This window comes from Pongo pygmaeus, chromosome 1 (genome assembly GCF_028885625.2).
Source record: "Pongo pygmaeus isolate AG05252 chromosome 1, NHGRI_mPonPyg2-v2.0_pri, whole genome shotgun sequence".
Lineage (NCBI taxonomy): Eukaryota > Metazoa > Chordata > Mammalia > Primates > Hominidae > Pongo > Pongo pygmaeus.
Genome location: NC_072373.2, coordinates 36,486,650 through 36,508,596, shown reverse-complemented (window position 1 = coordinate 36,508,596; position 21,947 = coordinate 36,486,650). Strand labels below are relative to the sequence as shown.

Genomic DNA, 21,947 nt, shown 5'->3' with positions numbered 1-21,947 from the left:
GCAATGTTCAGGGAACAAGAGAGATAACCTTAAACTCTGACCGCCGGTGAGCCGGGCGGAACAGAGCCATATTTCTCTTCTTTCAAAAGCAAATGGGAGAAATATCACTGAATTCTTTTTCTCAGCAAGGAACATCCCTGAGAAAGAGAATGCGTCCCTGAGGGTAGGCCTCTAAAATGGCCGCTTCTGGGGGTGGCCGTCTTTTATGGTTGAAGCTGTAGGAATGAAATAAGCCCCAGTCTCCCATAGCGCTCCCAGGCTTATTAAGACGAGGAAATTCCCGCCTAATAAATTTTGGTCAGACCAGTTGTCTGCTCTCAAACCCTGTCTCCTGATAAGGTGTTATCAATGACAGTGCATGCTGGGAACTTCATTAACAATTTTAATTTTGCCCTGGTCCTGTGGTCCTGTGATCTCACCCTGCCTCCATTTGCCTTGTGATATTCTATTACCTTGTGAAGCACGTGATCCCTGTGACCCACACCCCATTCGTACACTCTCTCCGCTTTTGAAAACCACTAATAAAAACTTGCTGGTTTTACGGCTCAGGGGGGCATCATGGAACCTGCCGACATGTGATGTCTTCCCTGGATGCCCAGCTTTAAAATTTCTGTCTTTTGTACTCTGTCCCTTTATTTCTCAGACCGGCTGACACTTAGGGAAAATAGAAAAGAACCTACGTGAAATATCGGGGGTGAATTTTGCCTGATATCTGGCTGAATTTCCCCCAATATTCGGTTTTGTTGGTTTCTCACTCTGTCACCCAGGCTGGAGTGCAGTGGCATTATCTTGGCTCACTGCAACCTCCACCTCCCAGGTTCAAGCGATTCTCTTGCCTCAGCTTCATGAGTAGCTGGGACTACAGGCATGTGCTACCACACTTGGCTAATTTTTGTGTTTTTAGTAGAGATGGGGTTTTGCCATGTTAGCCAGGTTGGTCTTGAATTCCTGACTTCAGGCATCACCTAGGTATTAAGCCTAGCATCCATTAGCTATTATTCCTGATGCTCTTCCTCCCCCAAACCCCAAAGGTCCCAATGTGTGTTGTTTCCACCCCCGTGCACCATGTGTCCATGTGTTCTCATCATTTTGTTCCCACTTATAAGTGAGAACATGTTGTGGTTGGTTTTCTGTTCTTGCCTTAGTTTGTTGAGAATAACTGCTTCCAGCTCCATCCATGTCCCTGCAAAGGACATGATCTCATTTCTTTTTTTTTGAGATGGAGTTTCACTCTTATTGCCCAGGCTGGAGTGCACACAATCTCAGCTCACTGTAACCTCTGCCCCCAGGTTCAGGTGATTCTCCTGCCTTAGCCTCCTGAGTAGCTGGGATTACAGGCATGTGCCAACACGTCCAGCTAATTTTTGTATTTTTAGTAGAGACAGGGTTTCACCATGTTGGTCAGGCTGGTCTTGAACTCCTGACCTCAGGTGATCCACTGCCTCAGCCTCCCAAAGTGCCAAGATTACAGGCGTGAGCCACCGCGCCCGGCTTGATCTCATTTCTTTTTGGCTGCATAGTATTCCATGGTGTAAACATACCAGATTTTCTTTATCCAGTCTGTTATTGATGGGCATTTGGGTTGATTCCATGTCTTTGCTATTGTGAATAGTGCTGCAGTGAACATACATGTGCATGTATCTTTATAATAGAACGATTTATATTCCTTTGGGTGTATACCCACTAATGGGATTGATGGGTCAAATGGTATTTCTGCTTCTATATCTTGGAAATTGTCACCCTGTCTTCTACAATGGTTGAATTGATTTATACTCCCTCCAGTGGTGTAAAAGTGTTCCTTTTTCTCCACAACCTTGCCAGCATCTGTTGTTTCTTGACATTTTAATAATCACCATTCTGACTGACATGAAATGGTATCTCATTGTGGTTTTGATTTGCATTTCTCTAATTATCAGTGATGTTGAGCTTTTTTTTTCATGTTTGTTGGCCACATAAATGTCTTTTTTTTTTTTTTTTTTTTTTTTTGAGACGGAGTCTCACTCTGTTGCCCAGACTGGAGTGCAGTGGCGCGATCTTGGCTCACTGCAAGCTCTGCCTCCCAGGTTCACACCATTCTCCTGCCTCAGCCTCCCTAGTAGCTGGGACTACAGGTGCCCGCCACCATGCCCAGCTAATTTTTTGTATTTTTCAGTAGAGATGGGGTTTCACTGTGTTAGCCAGGATGGTCTCGATCTCCTGACCTTATGATCCGCCTGCCTCGGCCTCCCAAAGTGCTGAGATTACAGGCGTGAGCCACCGCGCGTGGCCATGAATGTCTTTTGAGAAGTGTTTGTTCATGTCCTTTGCCCACTTTTTAATGAGGTTGTTTTTTTCTTGTAAATTTAAATTATTTGTAGACTCTAGATAATTAGACCTTTGTCAGATGGATAAATTGCAGAAATTTTCTCCCATTCTGTAAGTTGTCTGTTCACCCTGATGATAGTTTTTTTTTTTGCTGTGCAGAAGCTCTTTAGTTTAATTAGGTGCCAACGAATGAACTTTCTGAACCTGATAAAGCTTATCTACAAAGACCCTATAGCAAATATTATACTAAAGGCAAACGTTAGAGCCATTATCCTTAAGAATCAATAAGAAGTATCCTTAAGGATATTTATTGTCATCACTTCTGTTCAACATGTAACTGGAGGTCCTGGCTGGCTCACTAACACAAGAAAAAAGAAAAGGTATACGAAACAGAAAAACGGTGTTATTGCTCATAATATGATTGTGCATATCAGAGGTCAGCAAACCGTGACCCATGAGCCGAATCTGGCCATTGCCTGTTTTTTTAATTAAAGTTTTGTTTGTCTACATATTGTCTATAGCTGCTTTTGAACTACCAGGGCAAGTTGAGTAGTTACATTAGTTACATTAGAGACCATATGTCCTACAAAGCTAACAAAGGTTTGCTACCTGGTCCTTTACAGAAAATGTTTGGTGGTCGCCCATCTAGTAAAATAATACAAGAGAGGCCGGGCGCTGTGGCTCATGCCTGTAATCCAAGCACTTTGGGAGGCTGAGGCGGGTGGATCACGAGGTCAGGAGATTGAGACCATCCTGGCTAACATGGTGAAACCCCGTCTCTCCTAAAAATACAAAAAATTAGCCAGGCGTGGTGGTGGGCATTTGTAGTCCCAGCTACTAGGAAGGCTGAGGCAGGAGAATGGCGTGAACGTGGGAGGTAGAGCTTGCAGTGAGCCGAGATGGCGCCACTGCATTCCACCCTGGGCGACAGAGTGAGACTCCGTCTCAAAAAAAAAAAAAAAAAAAAAAAAAAAAAAAATACAAGGGAACCTAGAGACAGCTATTAAAACTAATAAGAATGAGTTAGCAAAGTTACTAAATAGCTGACAATGTGAAAATATCAATTGCATTCCTATGTATTTACAGGTATTGTATTCCTATGAAAAGATATCTTTTGTAATAACAACTAAAACTATAAAGATATCTTAGAATAAATATACCAAAAGAACTTCATAGAGAAAATTATAAAACATCGAAAGGTATAAAGGGAGATCTGCATCCTAGGCAATGTGGCAAAACCTCATCTCTACAAAAAAAATACAAAAATTAGCCAGACACAGTGGTCTGTGGCTGTAGTCCCAGCTACTTATGGGGCTGAGATAGGAGGATCGCTTGAGCCCAGGAGGTCAAGGCTGCAGTCAGCTGTGTTTGTGCCACTGCACTGCAGCCTAGGCGACAAAGTGAGATCCTGTCTCAAAAAAAAAAAAAAAAAACCTAAATAATTTATTTTTTCTCCAGCCACCTCTCCCCTAAATAATTTAAATGGAGGGATATACCATGTTATGAAAGATTTAAGATTATAAAGGTGCCAGTTAATCCTTATAGGACCACTGTGTTATCAAATGCCAATTGTAGATTTGGGTTGATTTTAAAAAACCAGATACAGAAACTGCTTAGGAAATTAAACAGAGTTTACTTGTTGAAGGAATTATAAGGAGGAAGGAGTTGGGAAACACTGTGGAGGGTTCAACAGTATTTTCTGATAAAGTTCGAGTAGTTTCTCGACTTCATGTTCTTCACCAAAGGGGTCCAGAGTTAGGGATCATAATGTTTGTGTGAGGGTCACATCATACCTTTTAGACATGTCCCTGGTCCCCCTCCATGCCTAATATGATATATATAAGCTTGGAGCAGTCTTGCATGTGGGATACTGTGGATAAGGAATAATACTTCTAGAATAGAGCTTCAGGATCATATATGCAGTGTCCCAAACTCAGGACCCAAATGGACTAAGATAAAATTTTTTTGGAAAAAAATTATCTATAATAAAGTCTATAATATAAATAGATATCTTTATAGACTCTGTTGACCAAGCTGGAGTGTAGTGGTGTGATCTCTGCTCGCTGCAACCTTCACCTCCTGGGTTCAAACAATTCTTATGCCTCTGGCTCCAGAGTAGTTGAGACTACAGGGACGCACTACTATGCCCAGTTAATTTTTTGTATTTTTAGTAGAAATGGGGTTTTGCCATGTTGCCCAGGCTGGTCTCAAACTCCTGACCTCATGTGATCCACCCACCTTGGCCTCCCAAAGTGCTGGGATTACAGGCATGAGCCACCACGCCCGGCCAAATTTTTTTTTTTTGAGGTTGCACTATTTGGAGAAAAGATGATCCCTTACTATCCCAACTGTTGCTGTTTGCTATCTGAAACTTAGATACCATACTCTAGGTTCAGATAACATAGTATTTTTTTTTTTTTGCTATTATAATTCTTCATCCAAATTCTTGCTATCCTTATTTCAGTATGTATTAGATTCAAAATCACCATAGGGTGCAGTGCAGTAGAGTACACTCAGGCCTGAGCACAGGCCTCATTTGTTATCCTCATCTTCCGCAGGCTAACCCAACCTGGTCCATGTGCATTCCCGAGCTCAGTGGGAAGTTGAATAACAAAGGCCAGTTACCCAGGTGTTTTTGATAAGTGTTGTTAACAAGTTTTTAGACCAGCTATAGGTCTCATCCTTTAATCTCCAGTTTAAACAGGGATTGTAATGGAACAAACCAACTGTAAAAATTCCTGTGAGTGAAGTAAGGGCCAAGAACAACAAAGATAATTTTGATGAAGAACATGGTAAGGGACTTATTCTTAGTTATCAAAATTTATAAATCTATGGTAATTAAGATGCCATGAATAAGGGATAGACATCAGATCACTGGAACAGAATAGAGAGCCCAGAGACCTACCTTGGGTGTCACTTGACCTAGGCTAGGTTATATTAATCCTGCTGGCCAGGTGCAGTGGCTCATACCTGTAATTCCAGCACTTTGGTAGGACAAGGCGGGCGGATCACCTGAGGTCAGGAATTCAAGACCAGTGTGGCCAACATGGTGAAACCCTGTCTCTAATAAAAATACAAAAGTTAGCCAGGTGTGTTGGTGGGCGCCTGTTAATCCCAGCTACTCAGGAGGCTGAGGCAGGAGAATCCCTTGAGCCTGGGAGGTGGAGGTTGCAGTGAGCCGAGACCATGCTATTTCACTCCATCCTGAGCAACAGAGCGAGACTCCGTATAAAAAAAAAAAAAAAAGTCCTGCTTAAAAACTTTAGTGGCCTGAAACATGAAAAGTTTATTTCTTGCTAAAACTACATGTCCAGTGTGAATTGGCAGCTAGTTTCTGCTCATCAAAGTTACTCAAGGATACAGCCTGACATCTCTGTAAATGCTTCCATGATTACTGAGGCAGAAAACAGGGAATGTCATCTTTGTTTATATTTAAAGTCATGTTGCCATGCCTAGAAAAATAAAAACTAGAATATTTGCAAACTGCTCTAACAACTAGTACATTATACATATAGGAAAACTTGAGGTTTTGCAGAAGAGGAACTATTTGGTAAATTGTCCCAGGATAATTGATTGTCCATATGGGAGAAATAAACTAAAATTAGATCTCTACATCATACCATGCATAAAAATGAATTGTAGTAGAGAACAAAGAGTAAAAATAAGAACTTTAAAGTTTTAGGAACAAATATAGGAGACCATCTTTAGTATTCTCAAAGAATTTCTTTGTCTTTTTTTTTTTTTTTTTTTTTTGAGACAGAGTCTCGCTCTATGGAATTCCTTTTTTTTGAGACAGAGTCTCTCTCTGTCACCCAGGCTGGAGTGCAGTGGCACAATCTCGGCTCACTGCGACCTCCGCCTCCCAGATTCAAGCAATTCTCCTGCCTCAACCTCCCCAGTAGCTGGGACTACAGGCACACGCCACTGCGCCTGGCTAATTTTTGTATTTTTAGTCGAGACGGGGTTTCACCATGTTGGCCAGACTGGTCACGAACTCCTTGGCCAGACTGGTGTCGAACTCCTGACCTCGTGATCCACCCACCTCGGCCTCCCAAAGTGTTGGGATTACACGCGTGAGCCACTGTGCCCAGCCAAGAATTTCTTAATGCAAAAAACATAAACCCTAAAGAAGTATATTGATAAATATTATTACATTAAAATAATCTTTTCTAGGAAGAAATTATTAAAAAAGGGAAAAGACAGGACTTAGACTATGAGAAAATTGTCTGCAATGCATATAACCAACAAAGGATTAGTATTAGTTAAAAATAACTCTTGCAAATGAGGAAGAGCAAACAATCCAAGGACACCAGAAGACATTTGTGTGTGTGTGTCTGTGTGTATTGTTCTTATGTGATATTCAGCCTTACCAGTAATCAAGGAAATACAAATCAAAGCCGGAGTAAGATGTAATATCACACACATTCACGTTGGCAAAATAATTTAAAATCTGGTGAAAACAAATTTGGCAAGGATGTGGAGCAGTAGGAACTCTGCTGGTAGTATGAACAGATAACAACTACTTTGAAGAGCGAATTGCTTATATCTAGAAAGTAGAAGGTCTATTCTAGATATATACTTAGAGAAGCCCTTATATATAAGAACAAAAACATAATACTCATTGCAGTCTTGTTTTAAACAGTGAAAAACTAAAAAAGAAACCGTTAAGTGTCTGTTGACAGGATGAGATAATTAAATTGAAGTATATTAATATAATAGAATACTGTACAACAGAAAACTAATGAACTACAACAAAAAATATCAACATGGATACATCTCAAAACCACCTCAATATTGTGTAATAACAGCAAGTTGCAGATGGATACAAATAATATTTATATACATACAGAATACTTCTAATTGTTTATGAATATGCATATATGGTAATATATAAAATGATAAACACCAAGCTCAAGCTAGGGCTTGCCTTTGGTAAAGAATAGGACTGAGAAAAGTCTGAAAAATGAATCTGAAGCAAAGATGGAAAAATGTTAATGTTTGCCAAATCTGGGTGATATATGAGGATATTTGTTATATTCTGTATACTATTTTATATGCTTAAAATATTTAGTAATGGATAAATAATAAACTTAAGTTTTAGCTTAATTTAGGTTAAGAGTCTTACCTAAATTCATACAGTACATGCTAGGAGACATCAGGATTCAAACCTATCCTGTGCTTCTCATAATCAGTTGTTTTTATTATTCACTTTTAAAGTATCCTTTGGGAGGCCGAGGCAGTAGAATTGCTTGAACCCAGGAGGCGGAGGTTGCAGTGAGCTGAGATTGCACCACTACTCTCCAGCCTGGGCAACAGAGCAAGCCTCCATCTCAAAAGAAAAAGTATTAACTGATTTTGTCTTATGAATTTTCAGTAAGTCTTTGATACAAAAAGGTAAGATCTATGAAGCACAGTTTCTGTTAGGCTTTGCACATTCGTTGACTGTAGTAGTACATTGTAGGAATTCAGTAAACAATCCATTGCTTGACTGGTTGCCATATATGTGTTGCATGTGGGGGTATGATTTATGGTCAGTATGTGTCAATCTAAATAATAATAGTGTTAGGACAGAATTCTGCTATTATATCTTTAGTACAGTTAGGCGTTAAATTCATTAGTCCATGTTCTGAAAGGGAATGGCAATGGTTTTTAATTTCCTTTATCAACTGTGTTAAGAAATATATTTCCACAATTGTCACATAATATTCCATGTCACTTCATGAACTGGTAAATGACACACTTTTAGTATTCTCTTTATTATTGTAGGTATCATGACTTAATATCATCTTTATTTATTATTGTAGGTATCATGACTGGTGCCTTTTATTCAGTCTCAACATTATTAAATCAAATGATATTGACATATTATGAGGTAAGCTTCTGCTTATATCAGATTGCATGCCTGGCCAAGAATTTTTCTTTAGCAATATAATTGTCATTAGCAGGGTCATGAGATTAAGGGTTATGACATTGTTGCTATCAAATATTTACATTTGTTTTAATTGAGAATATATTTGTTAAAAAATGAAATTTCCACAACTTTAAATATCTAATTGGCTTTTATTATCAATTCCTTTATTGGACAGCATCCCATCTAAAGATTTAGAAAGGTACTGATGAGCTGAGCAGAGGAGATGGCTTTATAGGCAGAAAAAGGCTGAAGAAAGCAGAAACAAGGAACGAAGAGCAGATTGGTTGTTACAAAGTTACTTTCCTTATAGGATTAAAGCAAAGGGGACTGGGCCCCATCTGATAGGTTGCTGTGAATCTCCTTTTTTTTTTGGGAAAAGTGGCCCCTTTTAAAGTTCAGTTTGATTATGTGGCACCTAGCATTAGTGACACCATTCTATGTGGTCTGGTCTGTTGGGCCTAGTGTGGGAGCTCACTCCAAAACAATGGCCTCCCATCATTTTAATTTAACTTATTTAATCCAGTTTATAAAACACACAGTATGGCCAGGCGTGGTGGCTCACGCATGTAATCCCAGCACTTTGGAAGGCTGAGGCAGGCGGATCACCTGAGGTCGAGACCAGCCTGACCAACATGGAGAAACTCTGTCTCTACTAAAAATACAAAATTAGCTGGGCATGGTGGCGCATGCCTGTAATCCCAGCTATTCAGGAGGCTGAGGCAGGAGAAACACTTGAGCCTGGGAGGTGGAGGTGGTGGTGAGCCTAGATCGTGCCATTGCATTCCAGCCTGGGCAATAAGAGCGAATCCCCGTCTCAAAAAAAACAGGCCGGGCACCATGGCTCACACCTGTAATCCCAGCCACGATAGCGCCACTGCACTCCAGCCTAGTGACAGAGTGAGACTCCACCTGAAAAAAAACAAAACAAAATACACACACACACAATATGGAAAGCAGAAGTTACTATCCCTGTGACAATACCTAAATTTATTTTTAGGAAATAATATGATTGGTTATATGGAAAAAGACAAAACATTTTAAGGGAACTCAGCATAAATATAGATAAATAAATATCAAGTTCCGATTGATGTATCTTTGCTTTTGAAAGGTTAAAGCAGTTGTACTATGTAAAAGCTATCGATTAACCTCCTTTTCAGGTATCTATACAGTGTCATACCTTGCTTAGTGACAGGAATAACTTCTGAGAAATTCGCTAGACAATTTCATAGTTGTGTGAATATCATAGAGTGTACTTATGCAAACCTGATGGTAGAGCCTACTACATACCTAGGCTATGTGGTATAGCCTATTGCTCCTAGGCTACAAACCTGTATAGCATGTTATGCTACTGAATATTGTAGGCAGTTGTAATACGATGGTAAGTATTGTGTATCTAAATATATCTAAACAGAGAAGGTAGAATAAAAATACAGTATTATAATCTTATGGGATCATACTGTATATATGATTCGGAGTTGACCTAAACGTCATTATGGAGCACATGACTATCTATACTTAAGAATCCTAACAAAAATCATTGTACTTCTAACCATAGAGGATTGAGGAAAATTTTCCTTTTTTATTTCTTCTATTATTTTAGGCTTTTTTTCTGGTTTTAAAATATAATGCTTTTATATATTCTTTACCTGCCCTCCCCTCCCACCCTGCCACGTGTACTAAATCTTCCTATTGTGCGCTTAGTTTTATCTAATTATTTTCATTGACTATGAAAGGTGTGGGAATGTGAAGAGTCTGAATTAGTTAATCCATTTATTTGATCAACTTCTTATGCAAATTGTTTTCAGGGAGAAGAAGTCAATGCTGGAAGGATTGGGCTAACGCTAGTAGTAGCTGGAATGGTGGGCTCTATTCTTTGTGGCTTATGGCTGGATTATACTAAAACATACAAGTAAGTGAAAGTAAATACATATATGGTGTATAACCAAAGGTATTTTGATTTTAAAGGACAATATGCTTTTTATTTCAAGAAATTTAAAACATGTTATTACCTAAAGATATGGATTCTAAACACTAGTAGGTTCTCTTCACTTAACAAGTGTTTCAATACTCTATGTATTGTATTGTTTTATTGGTCACACTTATTTCTATTTTGAGAACTTGGATACCTTATGAGCCCCTTCTTTCTTTTTTTTTTTTTTTTTTTAAATTTATGAAGTATTTATTGATCATTCTTGGGTGTTTCTCGGAGAGGGGGATATGGGAGGGTCATAGGATAATAGTGGAGAGAAGGTCAGGAGATAAACACATGAATAAAGGTCTCTGGTTTTCCTAGGCAGAGGACCCTGCGGCCTTCTGCAGTGTTTCTGCCCCTGGGTACTTGAGATTAGGGAGTGGTGATGACTCTTAAAGAGCATGCTGCCTTCAAGCATCTGTTTAACAAAGCACATCTTGCACCGCCCTTAATCCATTTAACCCTGAGTTGACACAGCATATGTTTCAGAGAGCATGGGGCTGGGGGAAAGGCCATAGATCAACAGCATCCCAAGGCAGAAGAATTTCTCCTAGTCAGAACAAAATGGAGTCTCCTATGCCCACCTCTTTCTACACAGACACAGCAACAATCTGATCTCTCCTTCCTTTCCCCACACTTCCCCCCCTTCTCTTCAACAAAACCGCCATCGTCCTCATGGCCCGCTCCCGATGGTCGCTGTCTCTTCGGAGCTGTTGGGTACACCTCCCAGACAGAGAGCCCCTTCTTTCTAACAGTACTTATACCTACCACTTCCGAAGGAATTATTTCTATTCTAAAAAGAGCCATTTCTGAGAAATATTTGACTTTTGATAGACTTTATCTTGTTCTTTTTTTTTTTTTTTTTTGATATGGGGTCTCACTCTGTCACCCAGGCTGGAGTGCAGTGGCACCATCTTGGCTCACTGCAACTTCTGCTTTCCAGGCTCAAGTGATTCTCCCACCTCAGCCTCCTGAGTAGCTGTGACCACAGGTGTGCGCCACCACACCCAGCTAATTTTTTGAATTTGTGATAGAGACAGTGTTTCACCATGTTGCCCAGGCTGGTTTTGAACTCCTGAGGTCAGGCAATCTGCCCACCTCAGCCTCCCAAAGTGCTGGGATTACAGGCATGAGCCACTGCACCTGACCTATCTTGTTCTTTTCTTATGTTGTGGGCTTAAATACAAAAACAAAAAAGTAGTTCTTTCCAATCAAAAAATTATTGTTGAGCATAAGGCTTTATTTTGGTAAGAACTTTTTAGCTAAAGTACCCCCAGACTACAGTACCACTTAACTGTAATATAATGCATAATGTGAAAATGCTGTCTTGACACAATGTCTGCCTGTAATCCCAGCATTTTGGGAGAACAAGGTGGGTAGATTGCTTGAGGCCAGGAGTTCGAGACCAGCTTGGGCAACATGGTTAAACTCCATCTCTATTGAAAATACAAAAATAGCCGAGTGTGGTGGTGGGCACCTGTAATCCCAGCTACTCAGAAGGCTAAGGAAGGAGAATTGCTTGAACCCAGGAGGCAGAGGTTGCAGTGAGCTGAGATAGCCTGCCACTGGTCTCCAGCCTGGGTGACAGAGCAAGATGCTATCTTAAAAAAAAGAAAGAAAGAATGTACTCTGTTAATTGTATATTATATGGAACCACCAAAATGCTAACACCAAAGAAAATGAATGATACCAACTGGGAGACTAAGAAAGGGGTTTCAGAGGCAGCATATTTTGCTCTGGGAGTTAAAAGAATCACCACATTTTGTAACAGGCCAAAACTTTCCACTGTACTTGGAAATGAATGAATGAAACTATTAAGGAATAAATGAATGAAATATGGAACTGTGTCCCGTGTGCCTTTCAAGGCTCAAGGTATATTTGATATTATTAGTCTAAATCCTACCAAAAGTATCTCTAATCTTGAAATTCTCCAAGATAATTCTTCCATAATTTAAGACAACACTTGCCTTAGCGTCATTATTGTAAAATGATAGCTTAGAGTGAAACCTACTTGATTTATAGATGAAGGGAGCATATGTAAAGGATTAGATTTCTTAAGTCTTTTATCCGTTATACATTTAGAAAACTTGATAGGCATAGATGTGTTCTTTGCCACTGTGGCTTTCTTCTCAGGGTAACTGCCATTCATTCACCAAACTCCTGTTGTGTGCATCTCTCTTAGATGAAAATTATGGCAAGCAGTATGTGATCCCTGTTCTTAAGATGTTTGTGGTCTAAATGGAGCAAATAAGGCATTCACATGTGAAAAGTTAAATAATATAACAAAGTAAAATAGATGTCATAAGTTTTATAGTGCCAATATGATAAGGGAATTTGGAAGAAAGAGAGACTCTTATAAACTGGTGTGGTTACAGAAGGCATTTGGAAGAGGTAGAATTTGATCTGAATCTTGAAATGTGAATAGAGAACTATCCCATTTTGTGGCATAAAAATGATTTTATTCCTATAAAATAATCCCCATCTGAGCATTCGATATGGTGTGGTTTTCTGGTGCTGCTGAATCTTTAAAATTTAAAATGCTTTAAAATTTATGCTTTGGTGGATACATTTTCCATAGACAAGAAGGGGTGAACTTTGAAAAACAAAGATTCATTACTGAACAGCTAAGACTGATGATTTTTATATTCCTAGGAGAATCAGACAAAATACTAACAGCTTTGTTGTTTTTGTTTTAGACAGACAACTCTGATAGTTTATATTTTGTCTTTTATTGGAATGGTTATCTTTACTTTCACATTGGACCTTGGATACATTATCATTGTGTTTGTTACTGGAGGGGTGCTTGGGTAAGTATCAGATGTGTTTAGGAGGAATGATAGCATGCTGTTATAATTCTGAAGTATTATTACTCTGGTCTTTAATTTTTTCAGTTCATCCAAAGGTTCTTCAATATTTTAAACTTTAAAGGATTCATTATATGCATATAAACATGTAATTCTTAAGAACTATTAAAAATTATTTAAAATTGGTTTTTGGTATACCATAGGTAAAAAAAAAATGGATGAGCCTTACTTAATCTGTGTAACTTTATTTGGTTACAAAGACAATCAACTTATAAAACTAGAAGTACATTTTTCTGAGAAAAGAAATTTGTATTTGTTGCTTCCAGTTCTGTAACCTTGAGCTGATTGGTCAATGATAATAGTTCCTTACTTTGACTAGCAACTTCAAAATATTCACTTATTTGGTCATTAGAATAAGCCTGAGAGGCAGAATGATTGCATCAGTATGTGATTGTGACTTTCTGATCATTCTTTCTGTAATTCTGGATTTATTTTCCTAGCTTCTACATGACTGGTTACCTCCCTTTGGGTTTTGAATTTGCTGTTGAAATCACTTACCCTGAATCTGAAGGTACTTCATCTGGTCTTCTTAATGCTTCTGCACAGGTAAACCTCTGATTTCTCTAAACCTGAGATGATTATTGTACCAGATATTCTAGTGAGTAATGAGTTTGACCATGGTTTTATTTGTTGTTGTTGTTTTGTTTTTTGGAGACAGAGTCTTGCTCTGCCACCCAAGCTGGAGTGCAGTAGTGCAGTCATGGCTCACTATAGCCTCAAACTCCTAGGCTCAAGCAATCCTCCCTCCTCTGCCTCCAGAGTATTTGGGACTACAGGTGTACACCAGCATGCCCAGCTAAATTTTTTTTGTTATTTTTTGTAGAGATGGTGTTTTGCCATGTTGTCCAGGCTGGTCTCGGACTCCTGGGCTCAAGCAATTCGCCTATCTCAACCTCCCAAAGTGCTAGGATTACAGGTGTGAGCCACTGCGCCCAGCCTGACCATGGTTTTTGTTTTAACAATTCAACTTTCAATGAATGTTTCTGGAAACCAAATCATATAAACAAAATAAGTTAAGAGAAGTTTTGGTGAATATTTTATACTTGCTTTAAATAAGTTAACTTAATAACGAATTATTTTTCTTATTGTATTTTAGATATTTGGAATTTTGTTCACATTGGCTCAAGGAAAGCTCACATCAGACTATGGTCCTAAGGCAGGGAACATTTTTCTCTGTGTCTGGATGTTTATAGGCATCATTTTAACAGGTAAATTAGGGCGTTTGCCTGGCAAAAGGTCTTATGTTATGTGTTAATTTTCATGTATATTGCTTCTCAATAGCTTGACAACTCAAGGGGAAAAAATGAGATAAAAAGCAGGACATTATTTGTTTTCTTCTAAGGTCATGAATCTCTTACTTCATTTTGCAGATTTCAAATTCAATACAGTTACTCTGCATAGCAAGCAAAACTGTTGTAATGAGTAGTAAAGGCTGGGTGTGTTGGCTCATGCCTGTAATCCCAGCACTTTGGGAGGCAGAGGCGGGCAGATTACTTGAGGTGAGGAGTTTGAGACCAGCCTAGCCAACATGGCAAAACCCCGTCTCTACTAAAATTAGCCAGTTGTGGTGGCGCGCACCTGTAGTCCCAGCTACTTGGGAGGCTGAGGCAGGAAAATTGCTTGAATCCAGGAGACAGAGGTTGCAGTGAGCCAAGATTGCACGAGTGCACTCTAGCTTGGGCAACAGCGAGACTCCGTCTCAAAAAAAAAAAACCTGGAGTTGGGAAGACCTGGCCTCAAATTCTGATTCTGTTGCTCACTGGGAGTGTGACTTTAGACAGGTTGCTTAACCTCTCAAATCCTCCTTTCCTTATTTATATAATAGAGTGTTAAAGCCTGGTTTATAGGGTTACTGTGAGGATTAATTGAAATGGTTCATGAAAAGTTCCTAGTGTCTGGCACCTGGGACGTGCCTAACACGTGTTACTATTGTTATAATGTGGTAGAGATGGTAAGCAGTCAAGTGGTAGTGGTGGAAATAGTATGTGGAATCCTTAGCTAGTGCTTATACTTCTTAGGTATAGTCATCATAGACATGGGCAGGAAAGAAAATAGTGCTCAATCTCCAGAGAAAGAGAATGTCAAAGAATTTTTATCCATAGTTTGCCCATGCACATGGGTGTACAATAGATTTGGAGGCAAGACTTATGTTCAGAACTTTTTCCAGGCGCATACTTTTAAAATGTCATCATTCCCTAAACATTATAGTATAACAACTATTTACGTTGTGTTAGGTATTAGTAATCTAGAGATGGTTTAAGTACATAGGAGGATGTGTGTACGTTATATGTAAATACTACCCAGGGGTGTCCCATCTTTTGACTTCTCTGGACCACATTGGAACAAGAATTGTCTTGGGCCACACATGAAATGCTCTAATACTAATGATAGCTAATGAGCTAAAAAAAAAAATTGCAAAAAATCTCATAATGTTTTTAAAAAATTTGTGAATTTGTGTTGGGCCACATTCAAAACTGTCCTGGGCCACATATGGCCTGCAGACCACAGGTTGAACAAGCTTATACTACACCATTTCATATAAAGGCCTTGAGCATTCGTGGATTTTGGTATCTGAGGCAGGGTCTTGGAAACAGGCATGAGCCACCGCGCCTGGCCAGTAAAGTGTTTTTAAATTAAGGCATGTAGATTGATTTTTTTTTTTTTTTTAGACATAATGCTATTGCAAACTTTAAATAGACTACAGTATAGTATAAACATAACTTTTTATGCACTGGAAAACCAAAAAATATGTGCAGTGGTGCAATCTCTGCTCACTGCAACCTCCACCTCCCAGGTTCAAGTGATTCTCCTGTCTCAGCCTCCCTAGTAGCTGGGACTACAGGTGCGTGCCACCACGCCCGGCTAATTTTTTGTGTTTTTAGTAGAGATGGAGTTTCACCGTGTTAGCCAGGATGGTCTCGATCTCCTGACCTTGTGATCCACCCACCTCGGCCTCCCAAAGTGCTGGGATTACAGGCGTGAGCCGCCATGCCCAGCAATATTCAGTCTTTTGTGGTGATCTGGAGCTGAACCCACAATATCTCTGAGATATACCTGCATTCCCTTCTGCCTAGAATGCCTTCCTCTCCTCTTGTCTGCTTGATAAGTTATTACTCAGTTTTTTCTAGTATCAAGTATGTCTTCTCTGGAAAGCCTTCTCTAATTTCCTTTGGCTGACATAGACTTTTTTGCTCCCACTTCCCCACTGTACCTTGCAATTATCACACACTGTTATACTTGTTTACATGTCAAAGTTTCCCTAGATTGGAGAGTCCTTTAAGAAAAAGAATTACACTTTTCATTTTTGTATCATTGGTTGCTAGCATTCCCGTATTTGTTCAATACTGAATGACTTATTAATTGTTAACAACTTTAGAGAGGTACTATTATTTTTCAGGCTGTTGGGATGCTATTAAATATCATGACACTACAGTGTATTAAATTTGACAATACCAAGAAAGACTTTGAGCTGCTTTTTAAAAAAATCTTCGCATAACAGTTTATAGTAACTTGATGCCCCTCTGTTTCAGCATTAATCAAGTCTGATCTGCGAAGACACAACATAAATATAGGAATTACAAATGTTGATATTAAAGCCGTAAGTAATGAATATTTTTATGATTATACTGTTGAGAAGTATGTATAGAATAAATGTGAAACCATGTTTTTTTATTTAGATATTTTCCCCCCGAGTCAACTGTTGATCTGTTATAATAGGATATACCAGATGCTATACATTTTTAATCTTCTGATTGTTTTTATAGGTACCAGCTGACAGTCCCACAGACCAAGAACCAAAAACGGTTATGTTATCCAAGCAGTCAGAATCAGCAATTTGAAGAGAAAGGAAAAGTTACTGTCCTGTAGTAATTGGGACAATATCATCATCCTTGGAGAGAGATGTGAGCACCAAGGCTGGGTTTGTATGTGGTGGGGGAATAGACACACTTACTTGAAAATTACCATATGAACTCTAAATGCATAATTATTATTTTGCTTAATTGTTAATTTAAGGGAAATTTTCTTAAAATTCTTCTGTTTACATCATGTTAACACTACTATTTATCTAATTAGTATCCGGTTTTTAGTCTTATATTGTATCTGAAAGTAAGCTTCTTGACATTTACTTTTTAAAAGTTGATGTTTTTCTTTTTTGTAGAAAATGGAAGCTTAGAAGACTTTTTAAAGTGATAATATGCGGTGTTCAGTCCCCATAAGATATAATAGTTCATGCAGTTTATATATTAAAATATCCAGTGGAACTAAATGTACAGTATATTCCTAATTGGCTGCCTTTTTCACTGTGCTGACCAGCTGTTCAAGCCACTTCAGTATGAGTACAACATACCAACATGACACTGCTCACCCACAAAGGACAGCATTGGGATCAGGCTTTCAGATGACCTCTAAGATTTTTCCCATTTATTGTACTCTTGTTACAAAGTACTTTTTAACACATGCAGTCAATGGCTACAAAAACTATTCTGTGTACAGATTCTACCCAGACTTTGGTCTTAGAATTATGTTCTAATTAAGGAGCCTGGTTACAGGTTCATTCTTTCTTGAGTTCTTTTCTATGCTGCCTTTCTATCATGGATAAATGCTAACACTGTATTTTTTCACTCCAACTTGAGATAGAGTAGTTTTGTACCCATTGCCTTTTTTTTCTTTTAAACTTTCTTTTTTTTTTTTTTTTTCTTCCTGATGTATAACTTTCTAGTAAGACAATTTCATCATATATGTTACTGGCTATTTCGTGATTTCATGTATCACATCCTATATTTTGCCTTGAAGATTCCTGAAATAAGGAAATCTGTAATAACTTCAGATAGCCTACATGTCCCCATTTAGTGGAGACCTCTTGAATGCTGTTTGAATTCTGCAGTATCATTTTTATGACCATTCTCCTTTGAGGAATACTATGCCCAGGTACATGCTCCATCAGTGTGCCAGGAGAGTGGATTCTTTTCTTCACTGCAGAGTCATCACACTATTGGAACAGTCTGCTTTTTTATATGCTCAGGTAGGGAAAATAAGACCAAATATATTTCCACAGTGCCTACCACTGTGTCATGTTTACAGTGAGAGTTTAAATATTGTTGATGTCCTGACTCTCTGAGCTCATAGGGAGTATCTTCATAGTAATGACATTTGATCAGCCATAAAATTTACATTATGTTCATATGCACCCAAAAAAGCTAGTCAGGTAATGAATACCCTTGAAGTGAATAGCAATTTTGATTTAGGCAGTGTGTTAGGCCATCCTTGCATTGCTATAAAGAAATATTTAGGCTGGGCGTGGTGGCTTACGCCTGTAATCCCAGCACTTTGGGAGGCTGAAGCGTGTGGATCACCTGAGGTCAGGAGTTCAAGACCAGCCTGGCCAACATGGTAAAACCCCATCTCTACTAAAAAAAAAATACCAAAAAAAAAAAAAAAAAGGCCAGGCGCGGCACTGTGGCTCATGCCTGTAATCCCAGCACTTTGGGAAGCTAAGGCAGGTGGATCACAAAGTCAGGAGTTCAAAACCAGCCTGGCCAAGATGGTGAAACCCCATCTCTACTAAAAATACAAAAATTAGCGCAGTGGCAGGCGCCTGTAATCCCAGCTACTCGGGAGACTGAGGCAGGAGAATTGCTTGAATGCACGTGGCAGAGGTTGCAGTGAGCCAAAATCACGCTACTGCACTCCAGCCTGGGAGATAAAAGTGAGACTGTCTCAAATAAATAAATAAATAAGTAAAACCTGAGGTTGAGCACGATGGCTCACACCTATAATCCCAGCCCAGCACTTTGGGAGGCTGAGATGGGTGGATCATTTGAAGCCAGGAGTTGAAGACCAGTCTGGCCAACATGGCAAAACCCCATCTCTACTAAAAATACATACACACACACACACACACACAAATTAGCCAGCCATGGTGGCACACGCCTGTAGTCCCAGCTTCTTGGGAAGCTGAGGCATGAGAATTGCCTGAACCTGGAAGGCGGAGGCTACAGTGAGCTGAGATTGCGCCACTGCACTCCAGCCTGGGTGACAGAGCGAGACTCTGTTTCAGGAAAAAAAGAACAGAAATACCTGAGACTGGGTAATTTATAAATAAAAGAGGTTTAAGTGGCTCACAGTTCTGCAGGCTGTGTAAGCATGGCACCAGTGTCTGCTCGGCTTCTAGGGAGCCCCCAGGGAACTTTACTCATGGTGAAAGGCTAAGTGGGAGCAGAGATGTCACATGGCGAAGCAGGAGCAAGAGAGCAGGGAGGTGCCACACACCTTCAAACAACCAGATTTTGTGAAAACTCACTACTGCAAGGACAGCACCAAGCCATGAGGGATCCACCCGCAGGACCCAAACACCTTCCATTAGGGCCAACCTTCAACATTGGGAATTACATTTCAATATGAGATTGGAGGGACAAGTATCCCAACTATATCAGGCAGAATATATGCATTGATATATATTGAAATTATAACATTCTCTATAATCAAGTGACTGTAAATTATGTAGATTCTGACCCTGGGGAATGTGTTACCTAAAGAATTTGACTAAGAATCAGGAACTCTGTGTCCATGTCCTGGATATATTTCTGTATGTTCCTATAACTCTGGACAAATCATTAAACCTCTCTGGGCAGCATTTTCCTCATCCATGAAATGAATATATTCAGTTTGATCTCAAAGATCTTTTCAAAATATTAAATGCCATTAATCATGGAATAGACCAAATTATTGTATCACAGGAACTTGAATCCAGCCAGAGAAAAATTCCCTGGACAATTGGATAAACAAATGTGATTGCTACCTTATGGATACAAGGGACTTTTACATTTCTTTTTAGCCTTTTTAGTCAGTTGAGGGTAACTCAAGCAGAGTATGTCCAATCATTAGCTTCCTTTGATATTTACATTACAGGTAAAAATGGCCAAAAATATATTTTAAGGTCTCTCCCCAAATAATTGTTTTTATTTTTAAACTATCAATGTTGTTTAAAATAATCATGTACTTGTTGAGTTCCTGAGGTTTTGAACAAATTACAAATAAAATTTAGAATACTTTATTTGTGAAAAGCATATACATATATGTTATGTGTATTTTTCCTTGTTGATTAGAAAGGGGATGGAATATGTGACAGAATGCAAAATGAATTGATAATTTTTATGTATTTTGAGTGAAAGTTGTCTGTAATGTCAAGCAAGAATGTTATAATTCTACAGTAATGTGTGACTTAATGACGAGCTACATTCTGAGAAATTTGTCATTAGGTGGTTTCATTATTGTGTGAACATCATGAAGTGTACTTACACAAACCTAGTTGGTAGAGCCTACTGCACACCTGGGCTAGATGGCAAAGCCTGTTGCTTCTAGGCTACAGACCTGTACAGCATGGTACTGTATTGAATACTGTAGGCAATTGTAACACAATGGTATTTGTGTAATCTAAACATAGAACAGATAATACATTGTGCTACAATGTAACAATGGCTGTGGCATCACTAGGTGATAGGAAATTTTTCAGTTCCATTATAATCTTATAGGATCTCTGTCATATGTGGTCCATTGTTGATCGAAACATGACTGTATGTCGTATTTTCAGAAAATGGAATAGGTAATCATCACTTGTGTGAATTTTAATCAAATGATTTAGGAAAGAAACTGGATGTTTCAAAAGCTGTTGCATTTATTACACATGTCCCAAATACAGCTCTTGCCTTTTGAGAATGTTGGAGAGATGTCTTTAAAAAATATGTTTGTGTGTAAAAATGTGTCTGTATGCAATAGCTAGAAAAATGCCTGTGTCTTAAGTCATTACTCATGTTCTAATTTTTGTTCTTTGTACTATTTATCTGTATGCTTGTTCTTCAGTATTTCAGACTCAAAATAAATTTATTTTTTTATGTTAATTTTCTATGACTTTTTGAAGAATTCTGATGCTTAGGTACACATGGGGAGTTTAAAGGTATTATAAAATTTCAGAATGGGCAAAGAGGGAATGAGGTAGTGCATGGAACATAAAATGAGGAAACAAAGTCTACCAGGGTCAGGGCTAAAATAGATACTAAAATATTTTATTCCTTTAAAAGTAACTTTAGAGAGTGATGTTAGCAAGATGGCAGAACAGGAGCTTTATGTCATCATTCTTCCACAGAAGCATTGATTTTTACCAGTACTTTCAGATGGTAGTTCTTTTGTAGGAATCCAGAAGTCCTATGTGGAAGTTCCAGCACACCATTGGAGCAGAAATATCTGAGAATAAATGCATTAAAGAAAAGGAAGAAGAAGATTTTCACTTTATCTGCATCACTCCTCCTTGAAGTTGGCACAGCTTAGTGGCAAGAGAGACTCCCCTCAGTACACAATTTCTCCCATGGGAGAAGGTGATAGCATAGTGAGTGAGTGCTCAGCCCCTAGCTGTGTGGGATGCTGCCTAAGAACCCTACCTCTTCCTTGCCCCAATTAAAATACTGAGGTGATTGGCATAGCTAAGCATTGGGAAAGGCTGGGAGCAGGGAAGAAAGGCTCTGAAACCTACTCAGCGCTCCACAGACTCCATCAGGAAGCCTACCCACCAGCCACTGGGATACCTTGCATATGGACCTCCCACATGACCCATGGCCACGCCAAATTCTCTGTGCACCTCACCCCCACCTCCCTGAGGCTGGCTTCCCAAGCATCATTGGATGGCAACTGCAAGCATCAAATATAGAGACAGATGGCTTGATTGTGGAATTGAAGCAAGGTACACAAACTTGAGTACTTCAGGGCACCACCCTAGGGGAAACAAACAGGAGGCTGTCAGCACCTGGCCTGGCTTTGTGGGATTAAGAGAAGGCATATAACTTTTAAGAATCCCCTGCCACAAGTGGGAACAGGGGTTGTGGAGCAGGTGAATCCACAGGAA

The 21,947-nt window shown here is 39.1% G+C and overlaps 1 protein-coding gene across 3 annotated transcripts in view; it reads left to right on the top strand.

Annotated features, from left to right (window-relative positions):
• Positions 1-20,949, top strand: part of FLVCR1 (FLVCR choline and heme transporter 1) — a 38,896-nt gene extending 17,947 nt beyond the window's left edge. For 2 of the 3 annotated variants that reach the window (XM_054447561.1, XM_054447550.2), the window contains 7 exons: positions 8,109-8,176; positions 10,021-10,124; positions 12,884-12,994; positions 13,492-13,597; positions 14,148-14,259; positions 16,582-16,649; positions 16,816-20,949. In XM_054447561.1, coding sequence (XP_054303536.1) covers positions 8,109-8,176; positions 10,021-10,124; positions 12,884-12,994; positions 13,492-13,597; positions 14,148-14,259; positions 16,582-16,649; positions 16,816-16,890 — 644 coding nt within the window. In that variant the 3' untranslated portion in view covers positions 16,891-20,949. The remainder of the gene's footprint in view (positions 1-8,108; positions 8,177-10,020; positions 10,125-12,883; positions 12,995-13,491; positions 13,598-14,147; positions 14,260-16,581; positions 16,650-16,815) is intronic. The other variant, XR_008493572.2, reaches the window with a different exon arrangement.
• The last annotated feature ends 998 nt before the right edge of the window (positions 20,950-21,947 follow it).